General features: G+C 49.7%; 1 protein-coding gene across 2 annotated transcripts in view; it reads left to right on the top strand.

The window, feature by feature from the left end:
• LOC127585578 (vesicular glutamate transporter 1) overlaps positions 1 to 14,736 on the top strand; it is a 50,542-nt gene extending 35,806 nt beyond the window's left edge. For both annotated transcript variants that reach the window (XM_052043152.1, XM_052043151.1), the window contains 7 exons: positions 1,868 to 1,954; positions 3,724 to 3,866; positions 4,356 to 4,505; positions 5,145 to 5,277; positions 7,173 to 7,283; positions 7,481 to 7,608; positions 10,240 to 14,736. In XM_052043152.1, the coding sequence (XP_051899112.1) occupies positions 1,868 to 1,954; positions 3,724 to 3,866; positions 4,356 to 4,505; positions 5,145 to 5,277; positions 7,173 to 7,283; positions 7,481 to 7,608; positions 10,240 to 10,572 (1,085 nt within the window). In that variant the 3' untranslated portion in view covers positions 10,573 to 14,736. The remainder of the gene's footprint in view (positions 1 to 1,867; positions 1,955 to 3,723; positions 3,867 to 4,355; positions 4,506 to 5,144; positions 5,278 to 7,172; positions 7,284 to 7,480; positions 7,609 to 10,239) is intronic.
• Positions 14,737 to 15,602: the final 866 nt, after the last annotated feature.

Below are 15,602 nucleotides of genomic sequence, written 5' to 3'. Positions count from 1 at the left end.
GGACCTCACTTTGTACTGCGTACAGTTGTGGACAGCATATTATTAAAAGATATGGAGGCAGTGAAGAAGGTGCAGGGAAGGTTAACAGGTCACATAGACTGCAAACAGAGAAAACATTCCCACTTGAGGGAAGGTGTATAACTCTAAGTCGGTGTCAGAGAGTCCCCCAAAAATTCAACAGGGAATTCAGAAAAAGCTTCATTCTCCAAAGAGTGGTGAGGATTTGGAAGTTGCTCCACAAGGAATAGTTGAGGTGAATGCTGGGAGGTTGATCAAGCATTTAGGAAATAAAGAAATTAAGATTGACCCTGCTAGGTTTAGATGAGAATAGGTGGGAGGAGGCTCCAGTGTATCGTAGAGAACAGCATGGACAGGTTGGACTGAATGGCTTGTTTCTGTACCATATACAGTATGTACATGTAGGAGGCAGATAGTATAGGAACGTTTAAGAGGCTCTTAGATAGGCACATGAATATGCAGAGAAGGGAGGGATGTGGGGAAGAGGGATTAGATTACTGAGGAGTCATTGGTTTAATTAGTTCAACACAACATGGTGGGCCAAAGGGCCTGTCCTGTGCTGTAGTGTTCCATGTTCTAGATGCTATGGAATCCCAGGTATCTTTCATTGTTGTGGACCGTGCTGAACTCTATAGGTTACTCTGTGGCGAAGACTAAAACTCAGAACAGTGCTCAGAGTGTTATAACAGCAGCCATGTTATCACTGCACCTTAAGAGGTAGTGGATTCAAATGGCATCACCAAATATCCATCCCATTATTCCCATAAATAATTCCTATCCCATTCTTCCTGACTGGAGGGAAACTCAGACTTCCCACAGCCCACGAGTGACCATCACTCCACACATCATGCCCATGTTGCAGTGAGCTTGGGTCCTTCAGTAGGACCCTGTCCTGTGCTGCTGAGCCTTGTCCTGAAACCTCCATGAATTGAAGCTCAGCCTCCAGGTCACTGATGCAAGAAAAAATCACAGGCACATTCAGTAAAATTGTCCAAATCTCTTTTTCCGTTTTCTTTGAAGCCTTCTGAATGTTAGTTGTAACAGTACCAGGAATGGGGCTATTTGACTGACAGTGCGCCTCAACCAATCAGGTAAGGAAGATTCTGATCCTTTTCCAATTGGTGAGAGGAAGTGATGCCATGTGAAGAGTGGCACCTTAAGCAACCAATGGTGGGAGCATGGGGCAGAGCAGTCAGTAACAGGAGGCCACAGGATAAAGCTTTCTGTATTACACCTAACCGGCATCAATCACCCTGTACTGAGATCCACAGACCTTTGCTGGGCGTCGAGTGTGAGGCTCAGTATCATTGGAGCAGAAGTATAGATCACCCATGATCTAATGGAATGGCAGAAAATGTTCAAATGTTGGAATCATACAGCACGGAAACAGGCCCTTCAGCCCCCTGAGTCCGTGCCAACCATCTAACCCATTTACACCAATCCTACACTGATCCCATTTTATTCTCCCCACATTCCCATCAACTCCCCAGAGATTCTACGCCTCACCCACACACCGAGGGGCCATTTGCAGTGGCCAATTAGCTCATCAACCCACACACTTTGGGTTGTGGAAGGAAACTAGAGCACATGGGAGAAACCCACACTGTCACAGGGAGAACGTGCAAACTCCACACAGACAGTGCCCAAGGTCAGGACTGAACCCAGGTTGCTGGAGCTGTGAGGCAGCAGCTCTCCCCACTGCAACTCTGTGCCACCTTAAAATGGTTTTGATCTCTCTATCTCTGGGTGATAGGCCCAGCCCGCTCCTGCTTCACTTCTCTGCTTCCCACTGGTCAATGGATCACTAATCACCACTTCCGTTGTATTTTACACGTCCTTTTCTTTACAGGTTCCTATGCAGGAGCCGTTGTGGCAATGCCCCTTGCAGGAGTCCTCGTCCAGTACTCAGGGTGGTCTTCTGTCTTCTATGTCTATGGTACGTGCTGGGGGAGGGGAAGTGGGCTTGTTACAGAATGTTACAGAACTACAGTACACAGTGGACAAAATGGAGCAATTCACTGCCATCCACCCCTGCGTGGCCTTTGTTCATTGGTGTGGGAAGTTTGTGTCAGCTCCTGCACTCTACACCTCTCTGTTTAATGCTGTGTGGTTGGAGTCAGCAACTGGAGTATTTTCCTTGTGTCCATCCTCCAATGGATCCTCCCATCGAGGGGCACCATGGCACTGGTTTACTTGAAGGGTGGTGACAGTGGCATTGGTGATCAGAAGGACTCCCAGGGGTGGAACATGAATACACTTACTCTGCCCTGCGAGTGGATCATCGACTGTTGTACCCCAGGTCGTGGAGGGGGAGAATGAAAAATATTTAGCATTCCGGTCACCCATTAATTTTCTCCCACTTGTTGTAAGTACTTCTGGACCTTTCACCGTGTAAAAAAAGGAACAAATTGGTCTCATCCGATTCGATATGACAAACAACAACATTGGACACGTTGCAAGAGTGAGATATTCAGTGGTGGGACCTATATCTGAGAGTCACTTAAGGCAAACGCAGGAGCTTGCTTAGCCACTCTCTTATGGTGGTCATGTGACCTAAAGATGATAGCCAATTGCCACTAACCTCACGTAGAAGCAAGAGCTGAACTGTGAAGTGTTTCTGTTTTCCCTCTGTGTCCTCTCCATGTGCAGAAACTGGCACTGAGTTACACAGGGCGGCAGGTGACACAATGGGTAGAGCCGCTGTCTCACATTGCCAGAGACCCAGGTTCGATCCTGACCTCGGGTGCTGTCCCTGTGGAATTTGTACATTCTGTATAGGATTCCTCCGGGTGCTCCGGTTTCCTCCCACATCCCAAAGACCTGTGGGTTGGTGGGTTAACTGGCCGCTGTAAATTGTCCCCAGTGTGTGGGTGAGGGGTAGAATCGGGGGGGAGTTGATGGGAGTGTGGGCAGAATTAAATGGGATCAGTGCAAGATTGCTGTGGATGGGTGCTTGATATTTCACAGCTCCAGAAACCTGAATTCAATCCTGACCCTGGGTACTGTCTGTGTGAAGTTTTTACGTTCTCTCTGTGGCTGTGAGGGGCAGAATCTGGGGGGAGTTGATGGGAATGTGGGGAGAATGGGATTGGTGTAAGGAGGTGGCTGATGGTCGGCACGGATTCGGTGAACTGAAGGACTGGTTTCTGTGCTGTGTGACTCTGTGATTTACCAGGATGGTGCCTGAACTTGGGGGCCTGAGTTACAAGGAGAGGTTGTGTAGACTAGGACTTTATTCCCCGGAACGTAGGAGATTGAGGGGTGACCTGATGGAGGTGTGAATGTTCATGAGGGGCATAGACGGGGTGAAGGCACATAGTCTTTTTCCCAGAGAGGGGGTGCTAAAAACAAGAGGGCATCAGCTAAAGATCAGAGGTGAGAGATTTAAAGGGGATATCAGGGGCAGCTTCTTCACACAAGTAGTGGTGTGTATTTGGAACGAGCTGCCAGAAATAGTGGTTGAGGCGGGCAGATGATCTCTCCTCACCATCTAGATAAGTACATGGATAGGAGAGGTTTAGAGGGCTGTGGGTCAAACGTGGGCAGGTGGGACTAACTCACTGGGCAACACAGTTGGCATGGACAAGTTGGGCCGAAGGGCCTGTTTCCATGCCGTATGACTCTCTGACTGTATGAGCACATGTTGGAGGGAACATATTGGATGTTCCAAAACAAATCCTTTTCTACCTTTCTCTTGTCCCACAGGAAGCTTTGGCTTGGTGTGGTACATATTTTGGCTGCTGGTGTCCTTTGAAAGTCCAGCCAAACACCCCACCATTTCCGACGAAGAGAAGACCTATATAGAGGAAGCCATTGGAGAAGGTGCCAACCTTATGAACCCACTAGCGGTGAGTGTGTCTGTTCTCTAAGCCCCATATGTTTAACAGAGTGTGAAGTGGGATTTGAACCCATACCTGCTAGACCAGAGATGAGGGTGCTCCCACAGACACCAGTTTGAGTGGGAAACCAAGGAGTAAAACCAACTAAATTCCCTATTTGGAACCTCACCTGGAAATGCTTCCCCATGAAGTTTCCCCCTGCTCCCAGGATCCTTGGACCAAACCCCAGCTTCGCCAGTGGTGCTCCCATCCCACGAGTTAATGGGATTTAAATAAACCATCAGGGATAAAGTTTGAGATTATTTACAAGCCCACAAGAAACGAGCAAGGTGGTGGGAGTAATGGAGTAATGGACAACACACAGGTACCCTGGGCCTCTCAGCTGTTTGATTTGAATGTTTGTTGGGATTTTGGGGACATGATGGGTAAGGCGTGGGGCTAGGTTTAGTATGACGTTGACCTTGACCTGATTCTCCTCTTGATTGTGTCTTCCAACAGAAATTCAAGGCGCCCTGGCGCAAGTTTTTCACCTCGATGCCTGTCTATGCCATCATAGTGGCCAACTTCTGCCGCAGTTGGACTTTCTACCTGCTCCTGATCAGCCAGCCAGCGTACTTTGAGGAGGTGTTTGGGTTCGAAATCAGCAAGGTACAACGTGCACCCTTTTACTATCAAGTGGGTGCTGTATCATTCTGGTAAAAGGCGTACATCAGCATCTCTGAGGCCTAGAATGCTGGTCGAGGGCCATGAGTTCAAACCTTGCTGTAGGAGCAGGATAATTATAACGCAATTAATTAAATAAATCTGAAATGAAAAAGTTTCTATTAGTAATAGAGAACATGAAACTACTATTATTGTAAAAACTCATCTAATTTTTATCCTTCAGAGGAGGAAGTATGCATCCTCAACTGCTGAAACAGGAGATTGTCCAGTCAAGGAGATTAATTGGATTGGGCCTCTACTCCCTAGAGTTTTAGAATGAGAGCTGTTCTCATGGAAACATGTGGGGCTCGACAGGGTAAATGCAGGGGTGATGTTCCCCCTGGCTGGGGTGTCTAGAAATCAGGGTTACAGTCTCAGATAAAGAGTCAGCCGTATTCTGAGACCATGGGACTGGGTTTCAGACAGTGAGTACATCAAACGACCGGTATCATGTCACACCTTTGCAATGTGCCCAAGAGGAATTTCTTCGCTCAGACCTGAGCTGCCAGAAGGAAGGAGTTGAGAACACCAGGGCCGAGTGCACTTGTGATCATTAATTCCACGTTCACCTTTCTCTTCCCTCAGGTCGGTATGTTGTCTGCTCTTCCCCATCTCGTAATGACAATCATCGTGCCCATAGGTGGACAGCTAGCGGACTTCCTCCGAGCCAAGAAACTCATGTCCACCACCAATGTCCGGAAGATGATGAACTGTGGAGGTTTGTTTCTGCAGAGCTGATGAGTTTCTTTATATCACAGAGACTGGGCCAACTCCCCATCAAACACCAAGCCCATCTACCTGCTGCATGCCACGTCCTCATCCACTGACTCAAACGTTCCAATGATACCCTTGCCTGACCACCCAACCTCATTGCCCCATCACGTCCATCTGTTTCCACCATAGATGGAATGTTTTACAGCAAGAAGAAAAGGGATTACACGGAGAGGTGAAGAGATTTATGAGGCCTTGCCACTGGAAAATTATTGCCATGTGCAAAGTTTGGATCAGCCGGGGTTGTTTTCTTTGGAACAGAGGAGGCTGAGGGAAGACTTAATTATGATGCGTGAAATTATAAGAGACCTAAAAGGAATAAATAGGGAGGACCTGTAAACAACCGGCTGGAGGAACAGCGGCTCGAGCAGCATTTGTGGGAGGGAAGGAATTGTTGATGTTTTGAGACTGATTCAGTTTCGACCGGAAATGTCGACAGTTCCTTTCCCCCCACAGAATCCAGTATCTTCAGTCTCTTGTGTCTCCAGATAGGGAGGACCTGTTGCCTTGGGCAGAGGGGTCAAGAACCAGGGAGACACAGACCTAAGATGGAGACACAGGATATCGCAGATGTTGGAATCTGCAGCAGAAAACAGGACTCGGGAGGAACTCAGTGGGTCAGGCAGCATCTGAGGAGGGAAATGGACAGTGGGTATTTCATGGGAAGAATAGAGGGAAAATGAGGAAACTTTGTTTCACCCACACGGTGATGAGGTTTGCAACTCTCTGCCTGAAGAGGTGATGGAGACAGAAACCCTCAGACCGTCTAACCTTGGATGTGTACTTGTAAACCTGGAGCTGTTCAACTGGCAGGTGTGCCTTCCGCTGCTGAGATGCCATAACTCTGGAATTCCCTCCCTCAACCTCACCACCCTTCTGGCTCTATCACGATATTCCCTAAAACCTACCTAACTGACTAGTTCCTCCCATTGGTTCCCCTCCCCCACTGTCCCCATCTGCCCTCCCCACCTCCCTCCCTCCATTCCAGGCTCCACCTACAGATCCCACCATCTGCAGCCCTCTGTCACCTCCACCTATTCCCTCCCGGCCTCTGTCACTGTCCCCACCCTCCCCTCCTCCATCTGCCTATCACCCCTCCCCCTCACATGGATCCACCTATCACCTGCCAGCTCTTGCTTCACCCCTCCCCCTCACTTCTTTATGCCGGCCATCTCCCCTCTATCCTTCAGTACAGACGAAGGGTCTCGACCTGAAACATCGACTGTCCATTTCCCTCCACAGATGCTGCCCGACCCGCTGTGCTTGAAATTATAAGAGTAAAGAGTAAATTATTCCTCCAGCAGTTTATGTTTTGCTCCAGATTTCAGCATCTGCGGCCTCTTGTGTCTCCTAGTTGACTCTCTATTGATCATCTGCGCAAAGTCTTTCTACAGTGTTTCATCAACTGTTTTAGTTTGATTATTCTCCAGTGAAGTATCTTGGGATGATTTTCTATATTAAATCCACTGTCTTGTTGTGGTTCTGTGAACAGAGTCCAGTGACAGCAGGCCCCTAGACTATGGTCCTTCCCCACAGAGGCTTTGCATTGGCTGAACCGAGCTTCAGTGCGTCCCTCAGCACATACTCCTGCAGCCTGGAATCTGCTGGTCAGCAGCATTCCCTTACGGATACCTCCTTACACTGGAAGACTAACAAGTTTCGGGCAGCCCAAAGGGTGTCCTTCACTGAGTTGATCTTCCAGCAGCACTTGATACCCATCACACTGAGACCTGGGAACAGCCCGTAGATCAGAGAGTCCTGTGTAGTGCAACTGCTGGGGGTGAATGTCGACAAGAACCCCTGCATCCTCTGCAATGACCTCATTCTCCTGTTATTTTGAAGGTTTTGGTATGGAAGCGACCTTCCTGCTGGTGGTGGGCTTCTCCCACACTAAAGGCGTTGCCATCTCTTTCCTTATTCTAGCCGTGGGTTTCAGTGGATTCGCAATCTCAGGTGATTTGTCTTCTGGTCCTTGCTTCCCGTGAGTTTATCACGTATTATTGAAAAGTACTTTGCCTGAATCAGCTATTAGCATAAATGTGATTGCATTATCATGAATTATCATGTGTTAGCATGTGTGATTTGCTGGCACAGAAGGAAACATGACTTATGTTTAATCCACCAGTTTCTGTTTGCGTTTTGCACTGAAGGGTTCAATGTCAACCACCTGGACATCGCTCCACGTTATGCCAGTATCCTGATGGGACTGTCCAATGGGGTTGGGACATTATCTGGGATGGTCTGCCCTCTAATCGTGGGAGCCATGACAAAACATAAGGTAGGCGATCATAAATGGTGTCATCCAGGATTTCAACGTTCCCCTGGGCTTGGAATATTAGGATTGGCAATAGTACATGGCATTTGGAGATCCCTCGGTCATTTTCTCCCAAGGGTTAGGTGCCTTAGCATAGGCCAAGGATAGGATTAGAGGATCTCCACTCTTCCTGTGGGGATGCCACCTGGTGTAGAATTAATGCCTGGTTTGTCCAGCTGTCAGTTGTGAGCTGCTGAGCTGGCAGATTGAATTGAGGAGCTTGGACTGGGGGCAAGACACACAAGGGAGGACCAAGATGTTTCCATTAGGAAATACTTCAATGAGCAAAGGGTGGTTGAAATTTGGAGCTCTGCTGCAAAGGTCAACTGATGTCAGGCTGATCGTTCTCTGTCGGAGAATGATAGACTTTTGCTTACCAAAAATAACAGTGATATGGGAGATGGGCAGAACTATGGAGTTCAGTCAAAGGTCGGCCATGAAATCAGTGAAAGGCAGAAGAGGCTTTTTAAATGCTCAACTCCTCCCATGTGCTCTTGTACCTATGTATTAGTTACCCCTGAACACACCAGCACTGAGACACCTTCCTGACCTATCCCAATCCTTGTGGTGAAATGGAAGCCGGAAGTTCTAACTATTCAATCCAGTGACAACCAGTGCAGAGGCTCAGCTCAGTCCTGACTCCTATGCTATCTGCGTGGAGTTTGCACGTTCTCCCTTTGACCACATGGGTTTCCCCTGGGTGCTCCAATTTCCTCCCACATTCCAACAATGCGTGGGTTGGTTATTGAAGGTGTTGCTGGAAACCTAATTGCTCCCCTTGGAGCTGGCATGGACGATGCACTGAATGGCCTCCTTCTGGGCTCTGCAAGTATAAGGTGCAGGAATAGCAGATACATGTCCAAGTCAAGAGGTGTCAGACTTGAAGGCACCAGTGTTCCGAAGCCCCTGGTCACTGCAGACTGACACTCACCACACAGATCGGAGACAAGAGGTTCCCAGGAGCAAACCAGAACCATTTCCACCAAAGCCATGTTGGAAGGGAGGGTGATGACCCTACTATGACCCTGCCCAGATGCCCTGCCCCGCTCTTCAGTTCCCAGCCCACTGAGCTTGCTGACATCACCAGGTCAGCAAATCAGACCATTATACCTGGCCTTTGGTGTGCACAGTACTGGTGTCAGACTCAGAGGGAAGATTGTGAATCAGTGTGCTGCACTCTTGCCACAGCCAGAAGGTTCCTGGTTCAAATCCTGCTGTAGGGACTTGTGTACAAAAATCCAGTGAGCATTCCATGCGGAGCTGAGGGAACACTGTATCATCAGAGAGGTTGTTTTTTGGTTGAGACTTTAACCCCAGGAGTAAAAGGTCCAACAGTCACCACCTGGAGGACCAGAGGGACTCTGCCAGGTGCCTACCCCTCAATCTGGTCATGATGTTGTGGTGGTCTGTGGGAGCTAGCTGTGTACAGGAGGGCTGCCATCATTCCTACATTACTTGGGCGGGTGTGTAGGTGCTGAGAACATCACCAGGGCACCAGAGAAACCACACTCCCCACATCCCCAGCCTGACGAGAGGAGGAGGAGGTTGAGTGAGAATACAACAAAAATCCATCCTGAACCATTCACTGTCACCCAGTGACCACATCACTGGAACCACAGCAGCCAACTACCCCTTCCCCAGCCCCACAGGCTTGGAAATGAATGGTGGGTGCCCAATTCTCTTTCCCAGGATGTGGACCCTGCTGGCATTGCCCCGTATGAGGAGATGGGTGAGGGTCAGACACCTCATGTCTGCAATCACATATAGGACAGGCCAATTAAGCAGGCGCATCTCCTCCCCAAACAATGTTGGCAAACTGCTGGGCTCTTGTGACATCCTAGTAGTTTTGTGCCTATCGTTACTGAAACCATAGCTTTCTAATCACAGTCCAGATTTATTTAATTAGATCTAAGTTCCCCAGCTACCAGGGTGGGATTTGAACCCATATCTCTGGATTAATCGTCCAGAACTCTGGTTACTTGTCTAATTGCTTAACCACAGCAGAACTGTACCAGTCAAGACCAAGTAAGTGTGTTAACTGAAACACTTCAGTTCCACTTCATGACACCCAGGCATCACAAAGTGTGCTGTGTAAAGGGGACAGGGGGAGATGGGTGAGGACAGGGGGAGATGGGTGGGCACTCTGTTGGGCTCTGGTTCCCCACGGTTTGTCTCTATAGACCTTCCCAGACCCCAGAGACCCTCCATCATGTGTGTGTGTGTGTGTGTGTGTGTGTGTGTGTGTGTGTGTGTGTGTGTGTGTGTGTGTGTCTGTGTCTGTGTCTGTGTCTGTGTGTGTGCGTGCGCGCGTGTGTGCATGCATTTGTGTGTGTGCATGCATGTATGTGGATGCAGCATGTTTGTGTGTGCATGCATGTGCATGTGGCATGCATTTGTGTGTGCATGTGTGTGTTTGTGCATTCATGTGTGTATCCATGTGTGCATGTGTGTCTGTGTGCATGTGTGTGCATGTGTGTGTGTGTGGGGGGGGGGGGGGCAGGGCCAGTGTTTCCACCAGTCATATGATCCTGAAGCCTGTCTAACGGCCGCTGTATTTGTTTCCCCGTCCCTCCCACACCCGCCGCCACCCCAAAGACCCGAGAAGAATGGCAGTACGTCTTCCTGATCGCCTCACTGGTGCACTACGGCGGAGTCATCTTCTACGGGATCTTTGCTTCGGGCGAGAAGCAGGCCTGGGCGGAGCCCGAGGAGCTGAGCGAGGAGAAGTGTGGCTTCATCCACGAGGACGAGCTGGCCAATGAGATGGACGACGGCGTCCAAGGCTACGGCAGCTACGGAGCAACGGAGACAACCCAAGTCACCAACGGGGGCTGGGCCCCCGAGTGGGACAAGAAGGAACAGTTTGTTCAGGAGCAGGGCAGGGATGTGTACATGTACGGCAGTGCGCAAGATAGGGACTTGCCCTGAGCACAGAGCCGAGGGCGGGGAGCTCTCCGTCCCGCGTTCCCAGAACCATCATTAAACAAAGTCCAACTGGTAACCGTGATAGTGGAGAGGGCAATGTAGAATATTCTGTACATAAGTAACCAATTGTTTAAAGGACAATTTCTCCCTGCAAAGCAAGTGACATTTAAAGTGTGTGGGTGTGTGTGCAGCTGAGAAACACTGCTTGTGTGAGAGACTGTATGAACTGCCCCTAGTGAACTGGGAGACTGTAAGTGAAACCCTTCCGTGTTGAATCAGTGCCCTGCAAGCCGTGTTGCATCCTTTCCTGGAGGCTAGTCCCATGCCCCTCACCTTCATGTTGCCCTCTCTCATTTTTGGGGAGGAGAGGACTCTTCCTTCACTTCATTTAGCTGAGCCAGACAATGGCTCCAGCCTGGTTGTATGCTGTGACACTTCCAATCTACTTGTGGATTGCACATTGAGTCATTCCTGTGGTGTATTTACAAGACTTACAGCATTTGTATAGCTCCATAACTGGGTAATAGATCCAAATCAATGATTGGCTACAACAGGGTCACATGCCAAACAATGTGATGACATCATAAGTCAAGGCTACCTCATAGATCAGTCGAGTATAGGTTCCAGCTGGTATGTACATGGTTGTGTCAGTTCTTTAGTAAGACATGTCTGTTCTTTTCACATACCCTGATAGTATAAATGCACTGCAGGGGTGAGCACCAGACTATGTAAAGGAACCGGGACACCACGGGTACACAGCCCATGACCTGCCCTGGATGGGATCAGGCACACACTGGGGAACATTTCACTTCCCTCTTGTCCCGATCAGCCAGGGTCAGAGCTGTTTGAGAGGTCAAAGCCAGGGACCTTGTGTGGGGAACTTCTCCACAGTGGCAGAGTTGGTGGTGTTACTGCCTCACAGCTCCAGTGACCCTGATCCAATCCTGACCTACAGTGCTGTCTGTGTGGAGTTTGCATGTTCTCCCTGTGACTGTGTGGGCATCCCCCCAAAGGCACGTAGGTTGGTGGGTTAATTAGCTGCTATAAATTGTCTCAAGTGTTAACATGAGGGGTAGAATCTGGGGGAATTGATGGGAATGTGAGGAGAAAAAATTGAGATCAGTGGAAATGGGTGTTGTATGGTCAGCATGGACTCGGTGGGCTGAAGGGCCTGTTCCCGTGCTGAGTGACTCCATGATGATCAGTTGGATGTGGATATGAGCAGGTGGGCTGGGCCGTGAAGAGGTAGGTAGGGCAGGGTGTTCAGGAACTTGAGTGGTTGGCAGACCAGAGCTGAACCCCAACTATCCATGTCTGGTCACTCCACAGTCACGTCACAGCAACTATTGAAGTGAGGCTCCCTTAAACACGATGCCACACTTTGTGAGAGATCACTAACCCAGCTCATCAAACTCCCACCCCTGACCCACCCACCCCTGACCCTCCCACCACTGTTCCACCCACCCCTGACCCACTCACCCCTGATCCACCAAACTCCCACCCCTGTACAGTTGCCACCGTTGCCTAGAACTGGTCACAAACCTGTGCTCACTCTCAGCCCCGGGAATGTTCTAAGCCCGACCTTGTTCATCCAAGTGGGAGTGGGCAGGTTGGCACTTGGATCACACGTGGGAGCTGAGCTGGATCCCACTGGTGGAAGTCCCAGAAGTAACTCGGGCCAGAGCAGTTGGTCAGAAGCAGGATGTGTTGACTGAGAGCTCGTCTCATCCACACACCCCCCCAAACCCCTCCACTGCTCAGTGAGGGTCTGTTGGAAGAGTCTCGTTCTGGTCGGGATCCCCAGAGACTGCCCGGTTAAATCTATGATCCATCCGTTTTTTGCTTGACTGTGTGCGTGTTTGTGCGTGTGCACGCACATGTGTGGCGTGTGCAGGTGTATCAATGTGTGCTTGCTGTGTGTATGCACATGCGTTTCCTTTCAGTTTACCTCCTCTGATTTTCTAGTCCATCCCCTCACCTGACCAACTCACTCCGAGCCAGAACCCTGGCAGCTTCACTGGCCATGAAGACCCAGCTTACCTCCCTCACCCTCTCTGGCTCCAGGCCTGTCTCCCACACAGCTCCCATGTGTCACAGTGTGAACGGGCCAGCGGGTAAGAGGGTTCACTGCATTCAGCACCGCACCCACTTTTAAAATTAAAGTTGAAGAAACTGCAGAAATTAGAAATCTAAAATCAAAACAGAAAATGCTGGAAACACTCAGCAGATTAGGCGGCATTTGTGGGAAGAGAAACAAGAGTTAATGTTTCATGTCAAGGACCCTTCGTCTGACCTGCTGAGTGGTTCCAGCATTTTCTGTTCTGATGTTGCTCAGCTGAGGTCAGTAACTGTGGGACCCGTGGCGGACTGGGGAACCTTACCCCAGCAAGCTGCTGGTGTGTCGTCCAGGTTCCAGCAGGCTCCAAACTACCTGGCCCACCATGTTCCCCACCCCCTGTCCCACCACGTATCCCCACAGCCTGTCCCACCATGTTCCCCACCCCCTGGCCCACCACGTATCCCCACAGCCTGGCCCACCATGTTCCCCATCCCTGGCCCATCAAACTCCCACCCCCTATCCCACCACGTTCCCCACCCCTGGCCCACCGAAAACCCAACCGCCTGTCCCACCACTTTCCCCACCCCCTGGCCCATCAAACTCCCACCCCCTGTTCCACCACATTCCCCACCCCCAGCCCACAATGTTCCCCATCCCCTGTCCCACCATGTTCCCCATTCCCTGACCCATCAAACTCCCACCCCCGTCCCACCATGTTCCCCACCCACTGGCCCACCAAACACCCAACCACCTGTCCCACCAAACTTCCAACCACAAAGTCTACCACACTCCAACAGCCAGGACCTTTTGAGACCCAATAAGGTCCCAAACACCAGGCCCACCAGCCAGCTTGCCAACCACACTCCCGACCATTTGGCCCAATAACCCCCCAGCCAATAGGCTCCAAGCTCCTGATCTCCAGCTGCAGCAGACTTCAAACCAGCAGATCAAACTGGTCAGGTAACTAGTCATTCCCCCACGATCCATCACTTCACTCTGACCTGGTAAAGGGAGTAAAGGGACTTGTACTTATAAAACCAGATGTTTTGCAGCATGACAAGTATGTCCAAAGTGTGTTCATGTTTTGATGGTGATAATATTCAGTGTCATATCAGTGTGATGCCCCTGGTGATACTGATGGAATCCTGCCATCCCTACCTTCAAACCTCAATCCCCAACACCCATACAATGAGGAATAAGAGCCTGGGAAGTCTTTAGAGGTTGTTCAACATACAGGAGGCTGAGGGACATCTTTAGAGGTTGCAGAGTATGGGCCTGAGGGACAACTTTAGAGGTTGTACAGAGTGTGGGGGCTGAGGGACAACTTTAGAGGTTGCACAGAGTGTGGGGGCTGAGGGACATCTTTAGAGGATGCAGAGTGTGGGGGTTGAGGGACATCTTTAGAGGATGCACAGAATGTGGGGGCTGAGGGACATCTTTAGAGGATGCAGAGTGTGGGGGCTGAGGACATCTTTAGAGGATGCAGAGTGTGGGGTCTGAGGGACATCTCTGAGGTCACTCAGGGTGTGTGGGGCTATTATGAAAGAACCTAACTGGAGTGCATCCTGATGGGATGAATCCAAGACCCACTTTGTGGGACAGCCAAGGTTTCAGATGATGGGGAAAGGACACCGGGATTAGGAGCAGAGAGCTCGAGAGAGTGAAGTGCAAGAGTGACTGAATCACAAACACTCCGTTGTTACTCTTCAACAGAGAAGAATCAGCTACCATTGCCATCATCTCGACAGGTGCCATCCTCTGGCCTGTGTCAACGTGCACTGTCAATGTCTTATTTGGTCAGTCCATTAAATGATCCGAAAATAAGGCAGATAAACGGAGAAGCAGAGCAAGCAGAATGGGACTGACTGGAAGAACGTTCACCACAGCAGGAATGGCCCATGTTCCTATTAGGTACAGAACACTGGCTCCCTCCCATCCGCGTAGTTTGAACTGAGAGGAGGGCCTCCTTGTGCTGTGTGACCAAGTTTCCACCCCACCACTGTCCACCTCCTTCATAAATCCTGAATGCAGCAGCTCCCTTGTTATTCCCCAATCTTGGAAAAAATTCAAATAAAAATATCACACAAGGAAACTTTTTAAAAATTTAATTTCTTGTTATTATTTCAGATAATATTCAACAGGTCACAGTGAAGGTGGGACTGGGTCAATGTTACTTAGACACAATACGATGGGGCTCTGGCACCATAAAGACACTTGCAGATAAAAGGAAAGGATCTATTTTCATGTGTGTTTTCACTTACTTTTCTCACTTTTCCAACATTCTTGAGGAAAAGTTTTCTGCTGCCTAGGCCCTGGAATATAAGCATTCTTCCAAAAACTGGGATAAAGAGTTGACGACTCCTTATATCGCCACCCAGAACCCAACCTTGGGCCACTTCCATTTCCCCGTGGAACCTTACAAGCATGCAGGGAATTCTCCAGGTTTGACCTGGAGCCCCTGGTACTCAATGAAAATTCCCAGGCCTCAGAGGACTTCAGAGCAAACTTGGAATCACTGCAGTCCAAAGGAACTCAAGTTGTCCAGCACTTGCCAGCAGTCAGCAGGTTGGAGCTTCTGGCCTCTCCACTCGAGATGACTGCTCTCTAGAAGTCCCCAGCTTGTATAATGAGGGAGGGTGGGTGTTCCAGTGTGTCAACCTTCTCATGAATACACTGATGCTGCAGTCTAACCCGGGACCCCCTCCCAGTAGAAAATCCCATGCAGGGTGAATGGGAAGGGGTTCAATCTGCTGATTGTATGTGGGATGAGGAGAATAGAAGGGGGTTGGTCTATTGGGATTTGATGCGGGGAGGAACGGGAAGGGGTTTGGATCATTGACTATCTATCCATGATGAATAAGAAAGGGTTGTGGGATAGGAAGTTCTACACGGGAATGGGAAGGGCATTCATCCATGGAATTCTGTACAGGAGAAGGGAATGGGAAGTGCATTCATGCATTGGAACTTTATAAGG

Source organism: Pristis pectinata, chromosome 33 (genome assembly GCF_009764475.1).
Source record: "Pristis pectinata isolate sPriPec2 chromosome 33, sPriPec2.1.pri, whole genome shotgun sequence".
NCBI lineage: Eukaryota > Metazoa > Chordata > Chondrichthyes > Rhinopristiformes > Pristidae > Pristis > Pristis pectinata.
This window is presented reverse-complemented; position numbering and strand designations above follow the sequence as displayed.